Source organism: Corvus brachyrhynchos, unplaced genomic scaffold (assembly GCF_000691975.1).
Source record: "Corvus brachyrhynchos isolate BGI_N302 unplaced genomic scaffold, ASM69197v1 scaffold219, whole genome shotgun sequence".
Classification (NCBI taxonomy): Eukaryota; Metazoa; Chordata; class Aves; order Passeriformes; family Corvidae; genus Corvus; species Corvus brachyrhynchos.
This window is the reverse complement of record NW_008240034.1, coordinates 1,358,580-1,376,930: the sequence shown is the minus strand read 5'-3', so window position 1 is coordinate 1,376,930 and position 18,351 is coordinate 1,358,580. Positions and strand designations below refer to the sequence as shown.

The window sequence follows — 18,351 nt, the reverse complement described above, 5'->3', positions numbered from 1 at the left end:
GCCCGGGGCTGACGCCCGCGTCCCCCCCCGCCATGGATGGGGGGAACAGCTTCCCACAGCACCAGCAGCCGGGCGATGCCGTCTGCAGCATCCCCGGCCTCCACTCCCAGCTCGCCGTGCCGGACGTGGAGGTGAGGCCCTGCAGATCCTGGGGAGGAGGAGGCTGTGCCCAGGAGGGGTCTGGGCAGAGCAATCCGGCCTGGTAGATCCTGGGAGTTCTGGTCTGTGTTTACAGCAGCGATTTCCAGACTTCCAGGCAGCTGTGCAGGGGTGTGCGGGATCGATCGGAGGGGTTGAGGTTGAAGTGGGGAGGGAAAAGCAGAGCTGTGATTAAAACAAGGCCTCTCTGAAAACTGCCGGGTGGCAGCTCCTTGGGGAAGGACTGAAGAGTGGGCCCAGGGTTGCAGACCTTGTTCCTACCCCATCACATCTCTCCCAGACGTGTGAATCTGTGCCCGGGTCCAGCTGTCCCTGTTTCCAGAGCAGCAGAGATAAATAAGTTGTATTTGTCCTGATATAGCTGCTAAAACCAGACCAGGTCCCTGATGCATTTGTCCAACAGGGCAAAAAGCAAACCCTGTCCCAAAATAGCTGACGTGTTCCTGGAGTTTTCTCCTTCCGTTTCAAATTCTGGAATGTGTCACACGCAGGGACACAGAGGTTCAAGCGAGGCCCAAGTGCCTGTGGCTTCAAGTACAAGGTTTCATTGCTTTGGGCACACAAAGAGCAGATTAAAGGCTGCTGTGGAGCTGAGTAAGGAGATACTGTGTTCTCTCCCTGGTTTTATTGGTATGAGCTGAGCTAAGAGCTTCCCGTTAATTGGAGACTGTTCAAGGAAGCGTGAAGACAAAAGGCACAGAAGGACATTTTTGGGTGTGACCTCTGCCAGCCGATTTCAGGTTATTTGGTTGGTGCTGGCATCCCACAGAGACTGAATTATAGAATCATGGAATCACTGAGGTTGGAAAAGACCTTCAAGGTCATCAAGTCCAATCTGTGACTGATCCCCACCTTGTCACCAGATCAGAGCGTTGAGTGCCACATCCAGTCCTTCCTTGGACACCTCCAGGGATGGGGACTCCACCACCTCCTTGGGCAGCCTCTTCCAGTGCCTGATCACCCTTTCCATGAAGAAATTCTTCCTGCTGTCCAACCCAAACATCTTTTGGCACAGCTTGATGCCATTTCCTCTTGTCCTTTCAGAGTGTCCAGTGAAAGGGCTGGGGAAGGGGACTGACCCTGGTGACCATCTGGGGACAGTGGTAGGGGAGTGGCTTCCAAAGCTGAAACTGGAGTTCTACTGGGGAGATGAGGAGCCACCTCTGCCTCTGGGAAGCACTGAGGGAGGGAAGCCATGGGCCTGCCCTCGGACCTGCAGCCCCAGGTAACGGTTCCAGGCCTCTGCTGCCCTAACTGTTGTGCCTTCTCCTTGCAGAATTCCATGCTGGCCGCCGACTCATGGAGTAGCTGCTACCCAGTCTCTTTCCCAACCTCGTCTTTCCCAAGTGAAAACCAGTGAGTGCTGTTCTCCTTTGTCTAATCCCCTCTGCTCATGCACACCCCGTGATTCAACTGTTTCTTTACTGCTTTCCATGTTTACTTTATTTCACGATCTGATGGGGAAATAATTGCATCACTCACTGATCTTGTGGCATTTCAGACACTGCTGCAGCTTGGAAACAGCAGCAAACAGCTTTTTGTTTTGAAAAAGGAGAGAAAACCTTTGTTTTCTGGTAAACCTGGAGGCTGCAGTAAGGGAGGAACAGCCTTGGTTTAGCCTGGATTTGTAACACTAATGGAATTTTTAACAGATCCTGCTGAGCAAACACAATAGGCAGTCTCTAGCTTTGCACAGATGTGGAGGAAGGTGTTACCTGTACCAGGTGTCAGGTTTCTGGTGAAGTTAAAATCCTTTGCCATGTCACTGGAAGCGACTGACTCTAACAGCCATGTCATGTCTACACTGAAAAATGTTGTTTTCCATTTTCCCTATTTACAATGAACCTCCATCCTGGATCACAAGGTGGGATATGACAAATGTTTGGACAACATAAAGTGGCCTTGTGCCATCACTGTGACTTGGCTAAGGACTCTGGTGGGGCTGGAGGTTTGGAGGCTGATCCATGGCTGCCTCGGTCTCTGTGAATCCAGGGAGTGGCACGGATACACAGGATGTGTTCTTTATCTAGGTCAGAGGTGGGAGGAAGGAGAATTGAAAGAAGCAGAACTTGACATCCTGAGATAGCAACTGTGTCCCAGGTGCCTGGAATTAAACTGGGGATTTAGTGTAACCTCCCTCCTAAAGGGATTTCGGCATCTTCGTGGTGGGATCCCTCCCTGTGAGGGTGTGAGTTCCAGGAGCAGTGAGGATCAGCCCAGCCCCTCTGTCAGGTGGATGAGGGGACTTGTGTCCCTCTGTTGGTTCTGCTGCCCCGGTGGCCCCGGTCCCCTCTGGCCACAGCGGGAGCTGCCCAGCAGCACGGGGTGAATGGACAGGGCAGTTCCCCGTGAGGGGGTACCAGAAGCTGCCCCACAGGTGCTGAGGGAGCTGGGCTGTGCCAGCTCCTCCCCACAGGAGACTTCTCAGATCCATTCAGGCCCTTTGCTCTTGGCCAGCCTGGCTGATTGGAAGGGGCTGTGCTTTTTGAGCAGGATTCCTGTAAATTACACGTTGTGAATCCTCCAGAGAGCTATAACAGAATTTCTGTTTTGCTGCATTGAACCACAAGATTAGATTGTGTTTATCTATTGAGTTGGGTTTTTGTTTTTTTTTCCTTGACCATTTGTTCTGGTTCTGCCCCTCACTCTCTTCCTGTTTGGTGCTGCTCATATCAGCGCTGCCGGGAACGTTACAGCCTGATCCTGCAAGGACATGCCTGTGTCTGACACAAACCTGGACTTGCTGCCTTCGCTGGAGTTACTTCTGGAAATGAGGCCCATTGTAGTAATGATTTGATAGGGAATGATTTAGCCAAGGCTGCACCTTTAGCTTCCTGTTCTTCATACCCTGGGAGCTGTAAAAATCACCTTTCAGGTGAGATTTTCCATATCTGCATTTCGCATTAAAGAAGTCTGTGCTTTTTGTATTTGAAAACGGCACTGACTCTGTTTTAGGTGGATTCAGAGTGAGGGGGTTACAGGTAGGAATCCTGAAAGGAGTGGAAACACTGAAAAGTGGGATTTTAAAGGCAGTTGTAATTGTAGCCCATGCTGTAACACAGAAAAATGCAGCTAGCATTAGAGGTGGTGCACACTTCTTTTCACAGTCATTACAGAGAAATCTCATTTGCAAGTGGCTGTGTTTGGACAGGGCTTATTCTCATAGCAACATCTTTATCCTGAAGCAGGTTTTTCCTGTTTCCTTTCAGGAGTTCACTTTCATGCTAGGGAATTTCTTTAGAAGACCCCAAACGTGGCCTCTTTGGTTCAGATTTTCTTAACCTGACAAATGTCAACAGTGTATTAAACCTCTCTGAAAGAACCAGGGAGGTTCAGGGCTCTGAAGAGCAGTAGCTCAGTTCTTTTTTGAGGAAATTATCCCTGCAGAGCTCAGCTTCCCTTGCTGCTGGAGGCTCAGCACATTCCTGGCCGGGGGGTCTGGGACAGCCCCGTTGTGCTCTGGGACGAGGTGTCACACAGCTACAGCAAAGCTTTGTCCCCAGTTTCCAAAACACACGACCCCTTTTCTTGCTGTTTTCATGCCCCATTCCACCTCTGCATGGAGCATTGCTTGCTGGAATAGTAAAGCAAGCTCTGAAAAACGTGGATTGGTGTCTGATGGGGAAGGAAAGTGCCGGGCTGGTGCTGAGGCAGCCCGTGGCCTCTCAGCTCTCCACTGGCCTGAGATGTGAAGTTTGTGTGTCTGAGTGGAGGACAGAGGATGGAACCTGGCCAAAACACACATGGGAGGTCTCAGAGAAGTGGTACTGTGGGCCCAGAAGGGCTTTGGATGCATTGGGTCACAGATGAGCAGCTGGAATGCAGCGGAATTGGGACGGAGCATTCCTCTCTGGGCAGCTGGTGTGATTAAACCAGCATAAATTTCCTTCCTGGTTTTTGGTTGTCCAGTGAACCCCCTCGGCCTCTGAGGGAAGCTGATGACCCACAGTAGCTTCCATGGAGCAGTTTGCCAGGAGCTAAGCCCTGGAGAGGCTGAGCAGGTGAGGACAGGGCAGTTTGCTGTGGGCTGTGTTCACACCTTGGCTGTGACAGGGTCACTGACCTGATTCTTACAGTTAAAGTGTTTTTGTCTCAGTTTAATTCAAGCGAGCTTGTCAATGGCTCTGTGCCAGCCCTGCAAATGTGGGGGAACAGCTTTGAGTTCTGACTCAAGGGAAGGTAAAGCCCAGCTCCAAAGGTACTGATAGGATTTGGGGGCTATCCAAGGAGGATCTCAGAGCAGTGCTCAGAGCTGCTGTGGGCTCTCCCTGCAAACTTCAGGAACCAAGTGCATCTCACACGGACAGATTGAAAGACCCAAGATTAAAGGAAACAAAATACCAACCAGAGCTGGTCATTCCACAGCAGGCCAGGGAGGTTGGGGCTCTCTTGGTCTCCTTCCCATTACCTTGACTGACCCTTGTCCAGGCCACAAAGTGCCAGGGAAACAGGAGGGGGTGTTCACTTTTCCAGTAAAAATAGTTTTCCTATTCCTTGGTTTGTTCATTGGCGCTGGCCAAGCTCTGTCCTTGTGTGAGAGACAGCAAGACCACAGTGGCCTCGACTTGAAAGCCTTTTAAACCAGCCTTTTCCTGTGTGGAAATACATTCATTCCCAGAATTTATGCCCAGATTTTAATTTCCTTGGATGGATTAGGAGGAGCCGACAGTCAGGGCTGGACTCTGGGAGCTGGGACGTGCAGGTGTGTTCACACAGGGTCTCAGGTGTCTCTGCAGCAGGTAAAGCCATGGTAACACTGAAAAGAAGGAAGGAAGAAAAGGAGGAAGGAGCTGTTCATTTTTGAGGATATTATCTTTAGTGATGGGAAATGAGCAGGAAAAATGTATTTATCAGAAGACATAACTGTGTCTGCACATAAATCCGCAGGTAAATCTTCACCGAGTGTGTTAACGAGCTGCTGGTGCCACACATGGCACCTTAATTGCTTAATAAGCAGTTCTTTTCAAACTCTGTTTCTCCCTCCCCTAGCGCCCCGTTCAAGGTTTTGGCCGTGGGTTCTGTGACTCTGGCATCGGGGAGAACGTACAGCTCCCCACAGGAGGAAACCATCCAGCCGGGGTGGACGTCCCGTGGCTCCAGCGCCCAGGGTGTCGGTGGCGATTGCCCAAGCAGGAGCACGGCCTCTTACGGGAAGGATTACAAAGCACATTCCTCGCTCCTGCAGGAGAGGGAAAGGGCTTGTGCCTGTAATAGCAAACCAGGAGGTGGCGTGGAGCAGAGGCCAGCGGCTGCTCCTGGGCAGGAGGAAGGAAATTGGCTGCTCTTGTGCAGTTTTTGCCCCTGGCTGCCCGGAGGAAGCAGATGCTGGGCGCAGGGAGCGGGAGGAAGCTGGCATGGCCCTGCCCAGGAGAAGCAGGCAGCATCTTTGCTTGTTCCCTTCCTAGCTGGGCAGAGATCTTGCCTTTGAACTCACACCAGTCACATCCCTAGTTCCTCTCTTGTGTGGCACTTCTGTCTGTGTTTCCCTGTCGCCAGTCCTTCTGTTCTGACCTGCCTTTGGGGTCTGTGAGCCGTGAACCCCCTGTCCGGGTGGGCTAACAGGGATGTTTCCCTGTCAGAGCTGGTTTGTGGGGCTGTTTTGGGGGTTTTGTGGCCCAAACTGGCATTCAGGTATGATGTTTCCCTGCACCTCATGTCCTTATGTGGTGACTGGCAGGTCCACCACACCCATCACGCTGGGACGTCCCGGGGCTTAATTCTGCTTTGTCATCAGGGCTGAAATACTGGGTACTGCAGACCATTGTTATCCATTAAATCCTTCCTGGTTTATGCAAATTTCCAGGAGTTATAATCTTAATTCAGCTTTCTTACACTGCTGAGTTTGGGAAGTGGGATGGAATTGGGAGAGGTATTATTTTGCCATCTCTCTTCTGGATAATATTCAATAATATCCCTCTCCTGTCCTCTGTGACATCCCAGAGTTGCAGCTTCACAGCTGCTAGAGGCTGAAGTGACCTGAGAAATGCTGGGGACTGACAGGGAGTAACTGCTTCTCCCATTTCCTTACAGGCAATATTTTAACCCCCCTCAGGATTTTTATATGGATTCCATCAGCAGACCACATTTCTTGGATACAAACTATGCAACTGTGGACCCCACTGACTTCTTACCAAAAAATGGGGATTTTCCTCAGGTAAGTGCAGAGTTCCTGATGTCTTTGGGGGAAAAGGGTGCTTTGGAGTGCTGGGAGTTATTTTTCAGTGTTGCCTTACTGAAGGGAAAATGAAGAGATGGGCAATAAATTTGTCTAGCCCCAGACAGGAATTGTGTGCAATTGGGATCAATCCTCTGACACCAGAAATTTGAAAGGTGTCTGTGGTTTGGTAGGAGCTTCTCTGTGGTAAAACTGCTTCTGTCTTTTAAAGGGAGGTTTGGCATAAGCACTGGTGGCACTGGGGGTCTTGAACATGCTTCAGACACTTCAGTTATTTCCCTCCCAAAATGTTCTTGTGCTGCATGTGCTTCCTCACTGGTTAAAAGTGGTGGATTCCTGAATAGTGAATATTTAGGGATTACATCAACTCAGTGCCCAGCATTCCGAGAGTGGAGCCAGGTCAGTTTTTGCAGAACTGGAGTGTGGGAGGAATGAACAGTGACCCCGAGTCACTCTGAGGACCCAGAGCTGCCTCACCTCGGGGATCTCTCTGGGTGGGAAGGAGCTCTTTCCATGGAGGGTTGGGAATGTTGCACTGGTTTTGGCAATATCTTATGGTAAGATTAGTCAGTAAAAACTGCAAGTAGTTGATATGACAGAGCTGACTTTGGAATACAGAAGGGACTGGCTATATCCTTTCTAGGAATTAATAGAGACATTGGTGTCTGCCTGGGTATGTGTTAATTCCCCCCTCGTTGTGTTTTTGGTTTCTTGGCGTGGCTAAAGAGAGGTTTTGACACTCCTCAGGGCTCTGATTTCTGCAGGTTTGGATGAGCAGGTGCTGGGGATTTGTGCTTTTTGAGGTGGCTACTGGTGTGGTCCCCCCATCCAGCTCCACATGCCTCACATCAGGGACCCACCTGGGCAGCCACTGGGCAGCTTCTGGTCAGGGTTTTCTGGCTGGATTAATAATTGAATCACAGGAGCATTGATCTCTGCCTCTTGCAGAATTAATTGTGGGAGGAATGAGGCAGAAAGGTGATCTCATCAACTTGTGAGACCATTTACCAGGCTGCAATGGGCAGGGGAGAGGGGTCCCCGCCATAGGTCTCACCTCCAGGTCTGGTGGAGTTTGGCTGATGGGTTTAACGGGAAAAGGGCTTAATTATTTCTCTAACTTATGTATTTTCTAGTATCTCAGTGGTCAGTCAGCTTCATTCCCTGCTGCATCACAGAAATTGATCTCAGCCAGCTTGGAGGAGCAGATTTCTGGAGATTCTTTGTGAAAGGACATGCTTTGTGTTGGCTGGGTGAGAAAATAGCAGGAGGCTCTGCGACAAACCAGGTGTGAATGACCTCAAGTGATTCCCAGAGCAATAAATAATTCTTGTGCTGCTCTCGTCCTTTGGGAGAGGAAGCCATGGATGGGAGTGAGGAGATTTTAGGCAAATGGGGTTTTGTTTGGACTCTTCTTTCTGTAGTGAGGCTGCACCTATTGTGAGGTGCCTGCAGGTGCTCTGTCCCCACAGCAAAGTGTCCTCTGAACCTAACACAGCCAGACCAGTTCCTTCACTGGGGTATTGCACCACCAGGTAGTGCCATGTGCATTCCCGCCACGAGCAGAGCAGCTTTAGGGTGCTCTCCTGTCCTATTCTATGGTTTGTCTGTGAGCCTGTGCTCTGGTCCCTGGAGATCCCACAGGTCACAGGGCACTGATTTGTCACCCTACGTGTGCTGAGAATCACTGAAAGAGGCTTTGTTAGAGCTCTGTTTGCCAAGCTGAAGTTCTCTGCTGGAGTTGGTACCTCCGAGGGCTGGGGTGTGTCTGGAGCTCTCTGGGACTGAGGGAGTGCTCTGTTATTTCACCTCTTGGGGTGGAATAGCGCTGGTGGGGCTGTCTCTGGAAGAGGAATTTCAGGTGCCAGTCATCCTCTAACAGCTCATTCTGCAGTGTGGAGCCACATCAGCCTTACTGAATGCTCAGATTTGGACTTCCAAGCCCACTGCATGGTCTCTCCTGGTGCACTGTGGGATGAGGATGCACTGAGCACTGATATGGAAGTAATGGATAAACCCAGGGCTCTCTGAGCCACCGGGCATTGCTCATCCAGAGAAAAGCTGCAGATCTGCTCACAGGAGCCAGAGTTGGAGCCTGGCTCTGGTGGAGCAGCAGGCCCTGAACTGGAGACAGTGGCATCAGTCTGGAGCCATCCAGGAGCATCCTGAAGCTTTTCCAGCCCTTTCTTCAGCAATGTTTTCCACTTTACTGATTTCTCATTGTCCCAGATGCCAAATGGTTAAATATTAACATTTCGTTGGGGAAGCTGAGACATGCCATCCAGGAGGGGTGGGAGCAGCTGGGTGGTTCCATCTTTCCAGGTGGCTGTACAGGAAAGTACCTGTCTTTTCCAAACTTTCCTGCTGCCATGGTAGGAGTGGCAAGGGCTGCTCTGACCGTGCCAGACGCAGCAGTGGAGCCCAAGGGAGAACATGAGGAGTCTGCTGCAGGTGCTGGTAAGAGATTCCTGATCCAATCTGGGGTCCTTGGGCAGGTAAAATGGATCAGGTGCTTGTGTGAGGATTTGTGCTGCCTCCACACATGGATACAGGTTGTTCTCTTGGCTTTGCTCTGGTAGCAGAACTCAGAATTTTGAGGAATAATGGAGAAGGATTTAAAAGGTCTAAAGAGCAAATGACTGACTGAGGCATTCGTGTAGCAAACCCTTTTTGTTGGTGGCAGTGATTGTCCATGTGCCGTAGGGTTTGGAGAGTGGGAGTTCTGGTCCTTTTTCCTCTGGCCCTGACATTTCCTCCCCTCATCCTTCCATGTTTTCTTTTGGGGATCCTCAGCTGGACCTGCAGGGTGCTGACCTGGGGACACTGAGAGTGGGAATTGCCACATTTTCTAATGGCTCTGGGAGTTTCTCTGTAGTTGAACCATTCACCTCGCTGAGCAGGGAAGGTGCTTTGCTGCACGGCCAGAACAGCCTGATGTGAACTTGAACTTGTTTCCTCCACAATATTTTTGGGTTCTGGCTTGCTCCTGGGTGATTCATCCTTGCCGATCTGTTGGCATTTTTTATATAAACAAGCGGCTTGAGCAGAGGTTCAGAAAATAGTTCTGGGAGGCCACGTTGGGTCTGACAGCGTTTCTGGTCTTGGGAACTGTTGTCTTCAGCCACAGTCTCATCCCAACCACATGGTGCCATCTCCTTATGGAAAAGTCTACAGGCTGCCCACGTGTCCTTAGAAATCACAGTCCTGAGAGAAGCAGGGCTTGGTTTCTGTTGCTTCCCTCCCTTCCTGCTGGTTATTCCTGCAGTCCCAGGTGCTGCTGAGTTGGGATCTGGCACTCGTGGGCAGTAGTTCTGCAAAGGCACTGTGGCCATGGTGGTGCTGTCTTGTGACACTGAGGGTGAGAGCTGTTAATTGCCACAATAAAGCACTGAATTCAGTGGGGTTTAACTTGTCCTCTGGCCTGTGTTGTCCCTGTGAGCTGTATCTGTCCTCAGAGCCTTACAGAGTCAGAGAATCCTGCTCTAGGAGAGCTTTCCTGCCATGTAATACCTGCTGCTCTTGGCTACCACAGATTTTTCTTTAACTTCACTGCCCTGGTCAGTTTAGAATCAGTTGAAATACAGACTCTGCCTAATTCCTCTGAGTTCTCTGTTATCTCTGATGGCCTTTGCTGGCAGTTTGTGTTCCCTTTGCCTGATTTTGTGTGACTTGTGGCTCCAGAACAGGACTTTGCTGAACACACAGAAACCTCCTCTGCTGACTTCATGTGCCCTGAGGTCCACTGAGAAATAAACCCATGATGGGGAGCAACTCCAGGGAAGGGGGAGCAGCTGCAGGGGAAGGTGGAGCTGGGGACATGGTGGGTGTGCAGGGGACTCTGCTGATCCTCCTCCCCTCAGTGAAGCAGCTCTGGGTGTAAACGCTTTGGGAGGAACTCTGGTGCCCTTCTTAAAACGTGGGTTGTGCTTGGGCTGGAGGGAGGAGGTGAGGCCAGATGGATTTATCCTGTGGGCCAGGAGGAATTGGCTGCTCCCGGGCAGAAGTCACCTTCAGTAACACTTTTAAGATGCAGTTACAACCTTGTTTGATCTGCTGTGCTGGATGGGGGCTCCTGACCACACATGTTAATCATAAACCAGCCCTCTCCTCACCACCAGCCCCTTGCAGTCTCCTGTTAATCTTCCTTGTTAAAGCAGGAGGAGAAATTAACCTGCTCTTAAATAAAGTATTAATTTTTAGAAGTGCTTCAGTGCACAGAGCTCTGGTGATTTAGGAGAAATCAATGCAACAGTTATTAAATTATATGGAACACTTGGTTGTGGCTGAAACAAAGAGTTTCCTGGAATAAGAAACATCCTGGAACTTGTGTTACTGTCCTGGAGTTATATCTACAGGGAACACAGACATTAAAATCCATTTGCGGGCAGTTACCTGGCTCTGAGGTCTTGGGAGAACAAGTGGCTTTGCGTGCTCATGTCTTTGTTTCTGCACTGCAGGTTTGGGGTTTGGGCTGATGCAATAACACTTTATAACCCCTCTGGGTGAGATACCTGACACTTCCTGCACGCCTAGGGTAAGGAAAGTGAAGGCTGTGGTTATAACAACTCACTGTGCGCTGACCAAAGGCTCAGGGTGCTCCAATTTAGGCACCCTGAGCTGGTTCCTAGGAGGAGGGGAGGTATAATTCAGCTATTGAGGTATAATTTGTTGTCAGCAGATTGCAGGAGCCCCCTGGGGTGCCTGTGGCCCTGGGGAAGGGGTAAAAGAGCCCGGAGGGCTCAGATATCCCCCCCATTCCAGTCTTGACAGTTTTCATCTGTGTTGCTGCCTCCAAGCAGCGCTGTCCACTCTGGGCAGGAGGGGATGGAGATCTGCCTTCTGAGGTTCTTGGCAGGCGCCATTCCCTGCCTCCTCCCTTCCCAAAGCCAACAAAAGCGGGAAAAGCCGGTCTGAAACGCTCAGTGCTCTTAAAAGTGCTGGTAATAGAATCCAATAGCAGACCATGGGGACATGGTTTAAAATAGATGCTGTAATTCAAAGCAGAGTTGGTCTGAGTCAGGGGTGCAGAAGGTTCCCCAGCACAGCTGGGAGGGGATAAGTCAGATGTGAGTGCTGGAACAATCCTGCTTTCCTTGTCCCTCTCTGTCAGCACACGTGTTCTTAGATGAACTGTGGGGAGCAGGATTGCCTCTCCCCTCGGACAGGCTGGGAACATTCCAGGTGGTGGTTCCGCAGCGGTTTATCTTCCCCGTGGTGATTACACTGCTGTGGTCTTGCAAAATCAATGCAGCAGCCCTGGGTGTCTGTGCCGTGTTCCTGCTTCCTTCGGCAGCACGGGTCTCTTGTGTCTGCATTTTGCCCCACTGACAGGAAAGGAAGAGGAAATGATCCACCTGCTCTTCCAAAGGTTGCACAAATTGCGAGACCTCAATTGGCTCTGGCAGGACGTAGTGGTTCAGTCAAGGTCACGCAGCAAGTTGCTAATTAAGACATTTCAGAAATTAATTTGGCCTCTTCACTCTACACATGTCATTAAAGCACCTGCCCCATGGGCCAGCACAGCCTGCCCTTAAATACAGCAAATTCAGAGAAAAGCAGCCTTGAGAACCCTCAGCCTTTCTCCACCCTGAGCCTGCTGCCCACAGAAACCAAATTCTATTGTCGCTGTAGTCCCTGCAGGATGTTCTGCTGGCTCTCAGGGAAGTGCTGCTTGCAGCCTCCACTGTGAGGTGAGATGGGTCCCGGGAACAGGGAGAACCCAGCAGATGCTCCAGCTCCTCCTGGGAGCTCCGTCTGTGACCACAGACCCTGCCACAGCTGCAGTTGTGCAGGAAAAAGGTGTTTTTCTTTCCCATTTGCTTATTGAATAAACCTCCTGGACTAGGTGTGTTGAGGGTGGAATGTGGATCCTCGCTGTTGATGTCTCAGTCCCTGTGGAGCCACGGTGCTGAGAGGGTTCTGCCCTTGGAAATGAGCCTTGCTGCAGATTTTTGCCCTGTGGGTGGTTTTCCAGCCTCAATACCTGGCGTGTTTTCCTTGGAGGGGCCCATCCTCCCTCCTTATCCGATGGCATAAAGCAGAATTCCCTCTCTCAACTCTCCCTGGAGGGCTTTGTCTGCTCTCCTCTCTGGCGGGCCTGCTGGGACTTTGTGCCTTCTTTCACTCCAGAGCTCTCTTTTTTTGAGAAGTGCCTCGTAAACATGGGATTTTCCAGCTGTTCCCGGCACAAGGCCCCGAGAGGAGTTGCCTCAGCAGTAACAGCCACAGCAGCAGGCACCAAATGCTGGCTCAAACGTGGGACAGCCACGAGCTGCGCTCCCTTGAAGCCGTGCCGTGGGTGCCTGGAAGGACTGGGAGCAGGGATGGAGAGACTCGGAGCAGTCAGGGCTCCTCTCCCTCCCCGTTGCCAGCACGTGCACTGCTGGGTCCGTGCGCTGCTGGGTTTGCTGGGCAAACTGGAACTGACCCCGCGGGCAGAGCCCAGCTCTGGGGCTGCCACCAGCCCTGCCAGGGAAGAGCAAACAGGAGCCTCTTGCACCCAAAGCAAACACAACAGTTCCCAGGGATTTTCCAGAGGGTGGGGGGTTCTCTGGATGATTCCTTTCACCTCCAGTGGCATTGGAGGAGACCTTCCTTAAGCTTACGTCCCTTTTTAGATGTTCCCTTTTGTGCCTTTCTCTCTCCGCCGCCAGAAATTTGGCTTATTTCTGTTACCGAAACTGTTAAAAGTTAAAAGGGACAGCCTTGGAAAGAGAAGGCAAGGAACGGTCCGTGGGAAATAACAGTGATCCAGGGAGGAAAGGGAAGAGAATGGGCCACTCCTTTGGATTTCTAAAGGCACGGTTTGGGGTGGGGCAGACACCAAAGACAAAGAGAGCACATGGCTTTTGGGGGGACACCAGCATGGGAATACTCCTCATGAGCTTTGTCACTTCCACCACGTCATCCGAGCCCTGAAATCGGGAGGGGGGGGGGTGGGGAGGAGGGCAGGACCCCCAGCCCAGAGCAGGGGCTGCCAGGGGGACAAAGTCTGGCATTGGGTGGCCAGGGAGGGGAGCTTGGAGCCCTCTGGCTCTGCGGAGCCCGGCGCTGTTTACTGTGCTCTGTGGTTGGATTACACCACGTACAGTAATTCTCCTCGCACTGCCAGTAATTTCACTGACTTACCAAGCAGGCATCATTTCCTGAAAGTCAGCCCTGGACTTAGAGGAAGTAAGAGCCCTCTCGTCGTGACTAAACAGTCTATGCAAATCTCCGGGTGCAGGACGGCTCTGCTGGGCCCTGAGTCTCCATTTTCACTTCTCTGGCTGCTGCATGTTGGCTTTTAAAGCCCCCCGATGAGCTCCGGCCGTGAATGGACCTTTCTCCACTTTCCACTGAGCACCCTCCCCCTGCTGCTGCCTCCTGCGCCGACAGCCCCCCGAATGCTGCTCTAAAATGTCCCAAATGCAGTTCTGGCTAAAGTTCCCGTCTCTCTACAAGGTAAAAACCTCATTTTTCCTGGGATTTTTCCTCCTCCTCCGTGGAATTCCTCGTGCGTTTGGTCGCCAGGGCAGCTGCTCCCCAGGAGTTCTGCAGCGGCTGCAGAGTTTTGGGAGTGACACCTCTCCACGTTGGGTACCGGGAATAGATTTTTGCATCCCAAAGACGTGATTTCTGTTTTGCTGTAAGCTGCGTTCCTGGTCGCTGAGTGTGGAATTTGGAGGGAAGGAGCTGTGTGAGGATCAATCCGTGTGTTTGTGTAGGTGTGATGGCTTTGAGTTGTTTTATTTCCAAAGTTGATGCAGGGTGCAGGAAGCAAGGGGAGCACCGTCCAGCCAGAGCTAAACCATCCACACTGCCAGTTTATTGCCCCAAATTTAGAAAGATTTTGGGGTTTGGCAGCTAAAAGATTTCATGGTGATCGTCTGCAGCTGCTGATTCGGTCACTCCTGAATAATAATTTAATCTGTGACTTTTGAGGTGCAAAATCTCTCCTGGCTGGCAGTGTGGCTGTGGTTGTGGGTGTGTATTTGGGTATATAGATAGGGTTTTGGGTTTTTAATAAAACCCTCTCTTCACTCGGGTGCTCTGCAGTGCAGTCATCCAGAGCTGCTCTGCAGACACTGTTTCCTCAGTGTCTGGATTGTGAGAAAATAAACCATTTCTATTGATGGCTTGATGGGAAAAAAAAATATTTTTAGGATGCTTGTTCTGTCTGTATTTAGACTTCACCTGTTCTTTCATTATTTTTAACGCTTTGTTTTGACCGAGGGAGCTGAGCTGTTCCCAGGGGCTTGGAGAAAGATCAAGTGTCTGGGCTGGGGTACCCTGATTTTTTTCCTGATCTTTTCTAGGAAGATAATTGTTTGATAATCTTAGTTTTGGGATAATGACAGGAGTACTGTGTGCCACAGCAACATCAGGTTCTCCTCTGCTCCGAGACCCACCTGCAGCTCTTCCTCCAGCTCTGGGTCCTTGGCCCAGGAGAGGTCTGGACCTGCTGGGGCCAGTCCAGAGGACACCACAGAGGTGCTGAATGCCAGGAATAAGATTTATGTAAAGAACAGTTGCAGAAAAGTATCTGAAATAAAGATTCTGTGTGTCAGGACAACTTCCATCTGCTGCAGAAATTCAACTTCCACTGAAACAGAAGTGCTGTTACTGCAGAACCTCATGTTTCTAATGAGAAAAACTTCAAATTCTGGTTACTCTGTCTGAAACAGGGACAGAATTACATGTTTCAAAGCCCAGTGCCTGAGCTGATCCTGACCATGAGCTCTTGGTTGAAGTGATAGTCCTTCCTTTTCCCTGAGGTCACTGGAGCAGCTGCTCCCGTTTGCAGCAGATAAACCAGCGGTGTGATTAGTCCGGGCATGGTTTGTGCTGGTTGTGGTTGTCCATGGCCTTGTGTTAAATGATTACCCTGGATTTGATAAATTTACAGAGGTGGTGGTGGTGGAAGTTCTTGGGGCAGGGAATCTGGCAGGTGATTAACTTTAGTGCTCTTTAGATAATGCAATTAGTTAAGACAAATGGGAGGCTCTGGAAGTTCGTGACTAATGCCTTGTAATTCTGGCAGAGGATGGGATCACTGAATCGCTTCCAGGAGGAGTATTGTCCTCCCTCTGCCTTGGAGGCTGGTTTCCTCTCCCCAGTTCAGCCCAGTGGTGGGACTGGAGTGTTCCCTGCGGATGGAAGGGGCTGGGTGACCTTTGCTGGGATGTCTCAGGTTGTGTCATGAGGCTTTCCCGTATCCTGGTATCCCGTTGCTATTCCAGCCCAGCCCTTGCCTATTGTTGGGACCCCAGTGGCCACTCTGTGCTGCCCCACAGCCTCCCCTGCCCTGACACAGGTGTGCAGATGTTTTCTCCTGCCCTAGCCTCTGTCAGTACCCTTTGCAGGTGAACAAACCCTGCTTGGAGGTGTCTCAGCAATGGGATTGGGACCATCCAGCTCCTGCACAGGCCACTCGCTCTGGCCACGGCCAGACCCACTCAAGTGTTTTTCTGCTTTCTTAAGTGTGAAGGGCAGCCCAGAGATCCCTTAATTCCAAGGTGATAAAGCCGGGTGCCTGTTCAGTCTCTGGATGCCTTAATTTCTGGGTAACCTAGAACAGACATAGAAATATCAGGAGCAAGAGCTGCCTAGAAAGTGCTGCCCTCACTCCCTGAGTCTTTGGGTCCATCAACTGGTAATTGAGGAATCCAAACTCCCCACATCACACCTGCCATTGCTGGAGTGCTTCCAGCATCTGCACTGATGGCTTCAAGGTTTAAACACTACAAGCCCATAACTTTTGATAGCAGTCGGGGGGGTCTGACCCAGCTCTTGGCCTGAAGCCCTTGGGAACAGCACAGCCAGGCTCAGCTGCTCGTGGGTTTATGTCAGGCAGGGCTAAGTGACTTTTAAGAGTGTTTGGCTGCCTTTCTGCCTGTAGTGGGAAATTGGCCCTTTACTGGAAGTGAGCAGCGATTCCTCCTGTACCAGCCCCTGGCTCTGCTGGCAGCAGCTTGGTGGGTTACCCTGGTGCTCTGGCTGGGCTGTGAGGAACCACAGACCCACCTCTGTTGGCAGAGTCTGTGGGGCACCAAGACAGACCAAGTTTGTCTGTCTGCCCTTCCCTTGGGGACAGAGGTCTCTGGCCAGACCCGAGTGCTGGAGTTTGGTGCTGGGAGTATGTTACTTTAAATTAACAGCAAAGTTTTTCTGCTTCAACAGAGTTTGAAAATGCTCTTTGGTGTGGGAGGAGGGCTGAAGTGATGGGATGAAGCTGGGGAAGGGGCAGGGATCTCACAGCGAAGGATGAAGAGCAAGAAGTGCTTATCAGCTCTCGGTTCTTGCCACCTGAAATAGGGAAACCAGACCAGGGCTTGATGTTAGGGAGAGGATTGATGGCTCTTTCTGAGCCAAAGTCTGTGTGACTCAAACCAACAGCATCACTGGGCTGGCACCAAATAAAACAGTTGCAAACCATCCAGCCCAGTCACCAGAAAAAGAGCAAGGGCAGAGCCTGGTCGCTGTTGCTGAAGCACGTTCCTTGTCCAGGCTGGGGCTGGCCCTTGGAAAGAGGATTGGTGGATCTGCCTGGATTTACCTAGATTCAAATCCAGGTGACACCAGCACTCCTTCCCCTGCTCCTGGCAGCCTCATGTGTGCAGAACCTGCCAGGGGGAGAGGAATGTTTCCCGCAGGCTCCAGGTAGTGTTGCATTGGAAATTGCAGTGAAACAGCCACGCTGTGATCTGGAGTAGCTGGGTCTCTGGGGGCCCCTGCACATGAATGAAATCCCCGAGTCCTTTGGAGCTGGGCTGAAGCCTTCGCACCCCCTCAGCAGCCTTTTTTTAATCAAGCACAAAGTGGAGTTGAGTTATGCCTTGTTGGATGCTCCTCTCTCCCACTCCGTGTGTGGGGATGTGCACAGCCCGAGTCGGCCTTGACCGTGTACCCACACTTCTGGCCGGGGCTTTCCCTGCTTTTTCAAAAAACAGATTTTCAAACAGCCCCTCAGAGCATGTCCTCAGTTCCAGGTTAATTTCTGAGATCTGTGGAGCGCGAAGTAGCGGAGCCGCTCATTGAACAGCACGAAATTAGAACTTGCTGGCTGAGTGAGGAAGGAGCTCTCTGGTCTCATCCTGACTCCTCCAACCATGGCCGTGTCTCTGTTCCAGGATTCTTCATACCTCGATGAGCTCTCCAACAACAACTCCCTCTTCTCATCCCCCGCGGATTCCCTCTCGGACATCGCAGATCCCAAGGACTTCCTGCCCGCCGACAGCCTGAACCACGTGCCAACACTATGGGATCTGAACACGCCGCAGCAGAACCAGATCGAGGTAGGAGCTGCTCCTTTCCCATCCTCCCAGCAGACAGGAGGTACCTCAGGCTTCATCCCATGGGGGTTTCACCAAGGAATTCAGAAACCAACCCTGTTCCTTCAGGTGAAGTTTGAAATGTCATGATGTTGCTGTTACCAACTTCACTGCAGGAGGGAAGGGGTGAAGTGGTGGCAGTGTTTAGTTTCCTGAAGCAGGAGGGAATCCAGACACCCTCAGAGGGATTCATGCACTCTTCCAGAGTGCAGTGCAGGCAGGAGGAGCTCTTTCCCCTGGCAGCCGTGGCAGGTAGGTGCATCCCTAAAACATTCAGCAGGTCCAGGGTGCTTGGGATTGCTGAGGGGATGGACACCAGGAAAACCACCCTGACGTGGATCATTAACTTTCCCCACCAGCAGCACCTTTTGTTTGCCTTCTCCAGGGTAAATATTTCAGTAACAATGACTAAATAACTGTCTCAACTTAAGACTCACCATCTGTGTTTACTTTGTGAGTCCAAGTCCCTGCAAGCTTCTACATCCCAGAGTTTTCTGGGGCATGGGATCTCGTGGCAGTCCTTCAGCATCAACTGATTGTGGGCATTTTTGGGCATTTTCACCAGCCCTCTGCTCTCTGCTGTGCCTCAGCTGGGGGACTGACATGGGCACCACAGGCACCAACTGGCTCTGGGAGTTGTTGGAGCCACATCATCCTCATCCACTGGATTTGGGTCTTGGCTCTCACAGTACCTGCCCGGCTGTGCCT

At 51.3% G+C, this 18,351-nt stretch overlaps 1 protein-coding gene across 3 annotated transcripts in view; it reads left to right on the top strand.

Annotated features, from left to right (window-relative positions):
* SBNO2 (strawberry notch homolog 2) overlaps window positions 1-18,351 on the top strand; it is a 43,598-nt gene that overhangs the window by 3,153 nt on the left and 22,094 nt on the right. Inside the window, exons 3-6 of one of the 3 annotated variants that reach the window (XM_008641088.2) lie at window positions 26-131; window positions 1,436-1,515; window positions 6,190-6,313; window positions 17,443-17,607. In XM_008641088.2, the coding sequence (XP_008639310.2) occupies window positions 26-131; window positions 1,436-1,515; window positions 6,190-6,313; window positions 17,443-17,607 (475 nt within the window). Of the gene's footprint in view, window positions 1-25; window positions 132-1,430; window positions 1,516-2,835; window positions 3,035-6,189; window positions 6,314-13,480; window positions 13,775-17,442; window positions 17,608-18,351 lie in introns of those variants that run through there. The other 2 variants (XM_017743834.1, XM_017743835.1) reach the window with 2 other exon arrangements.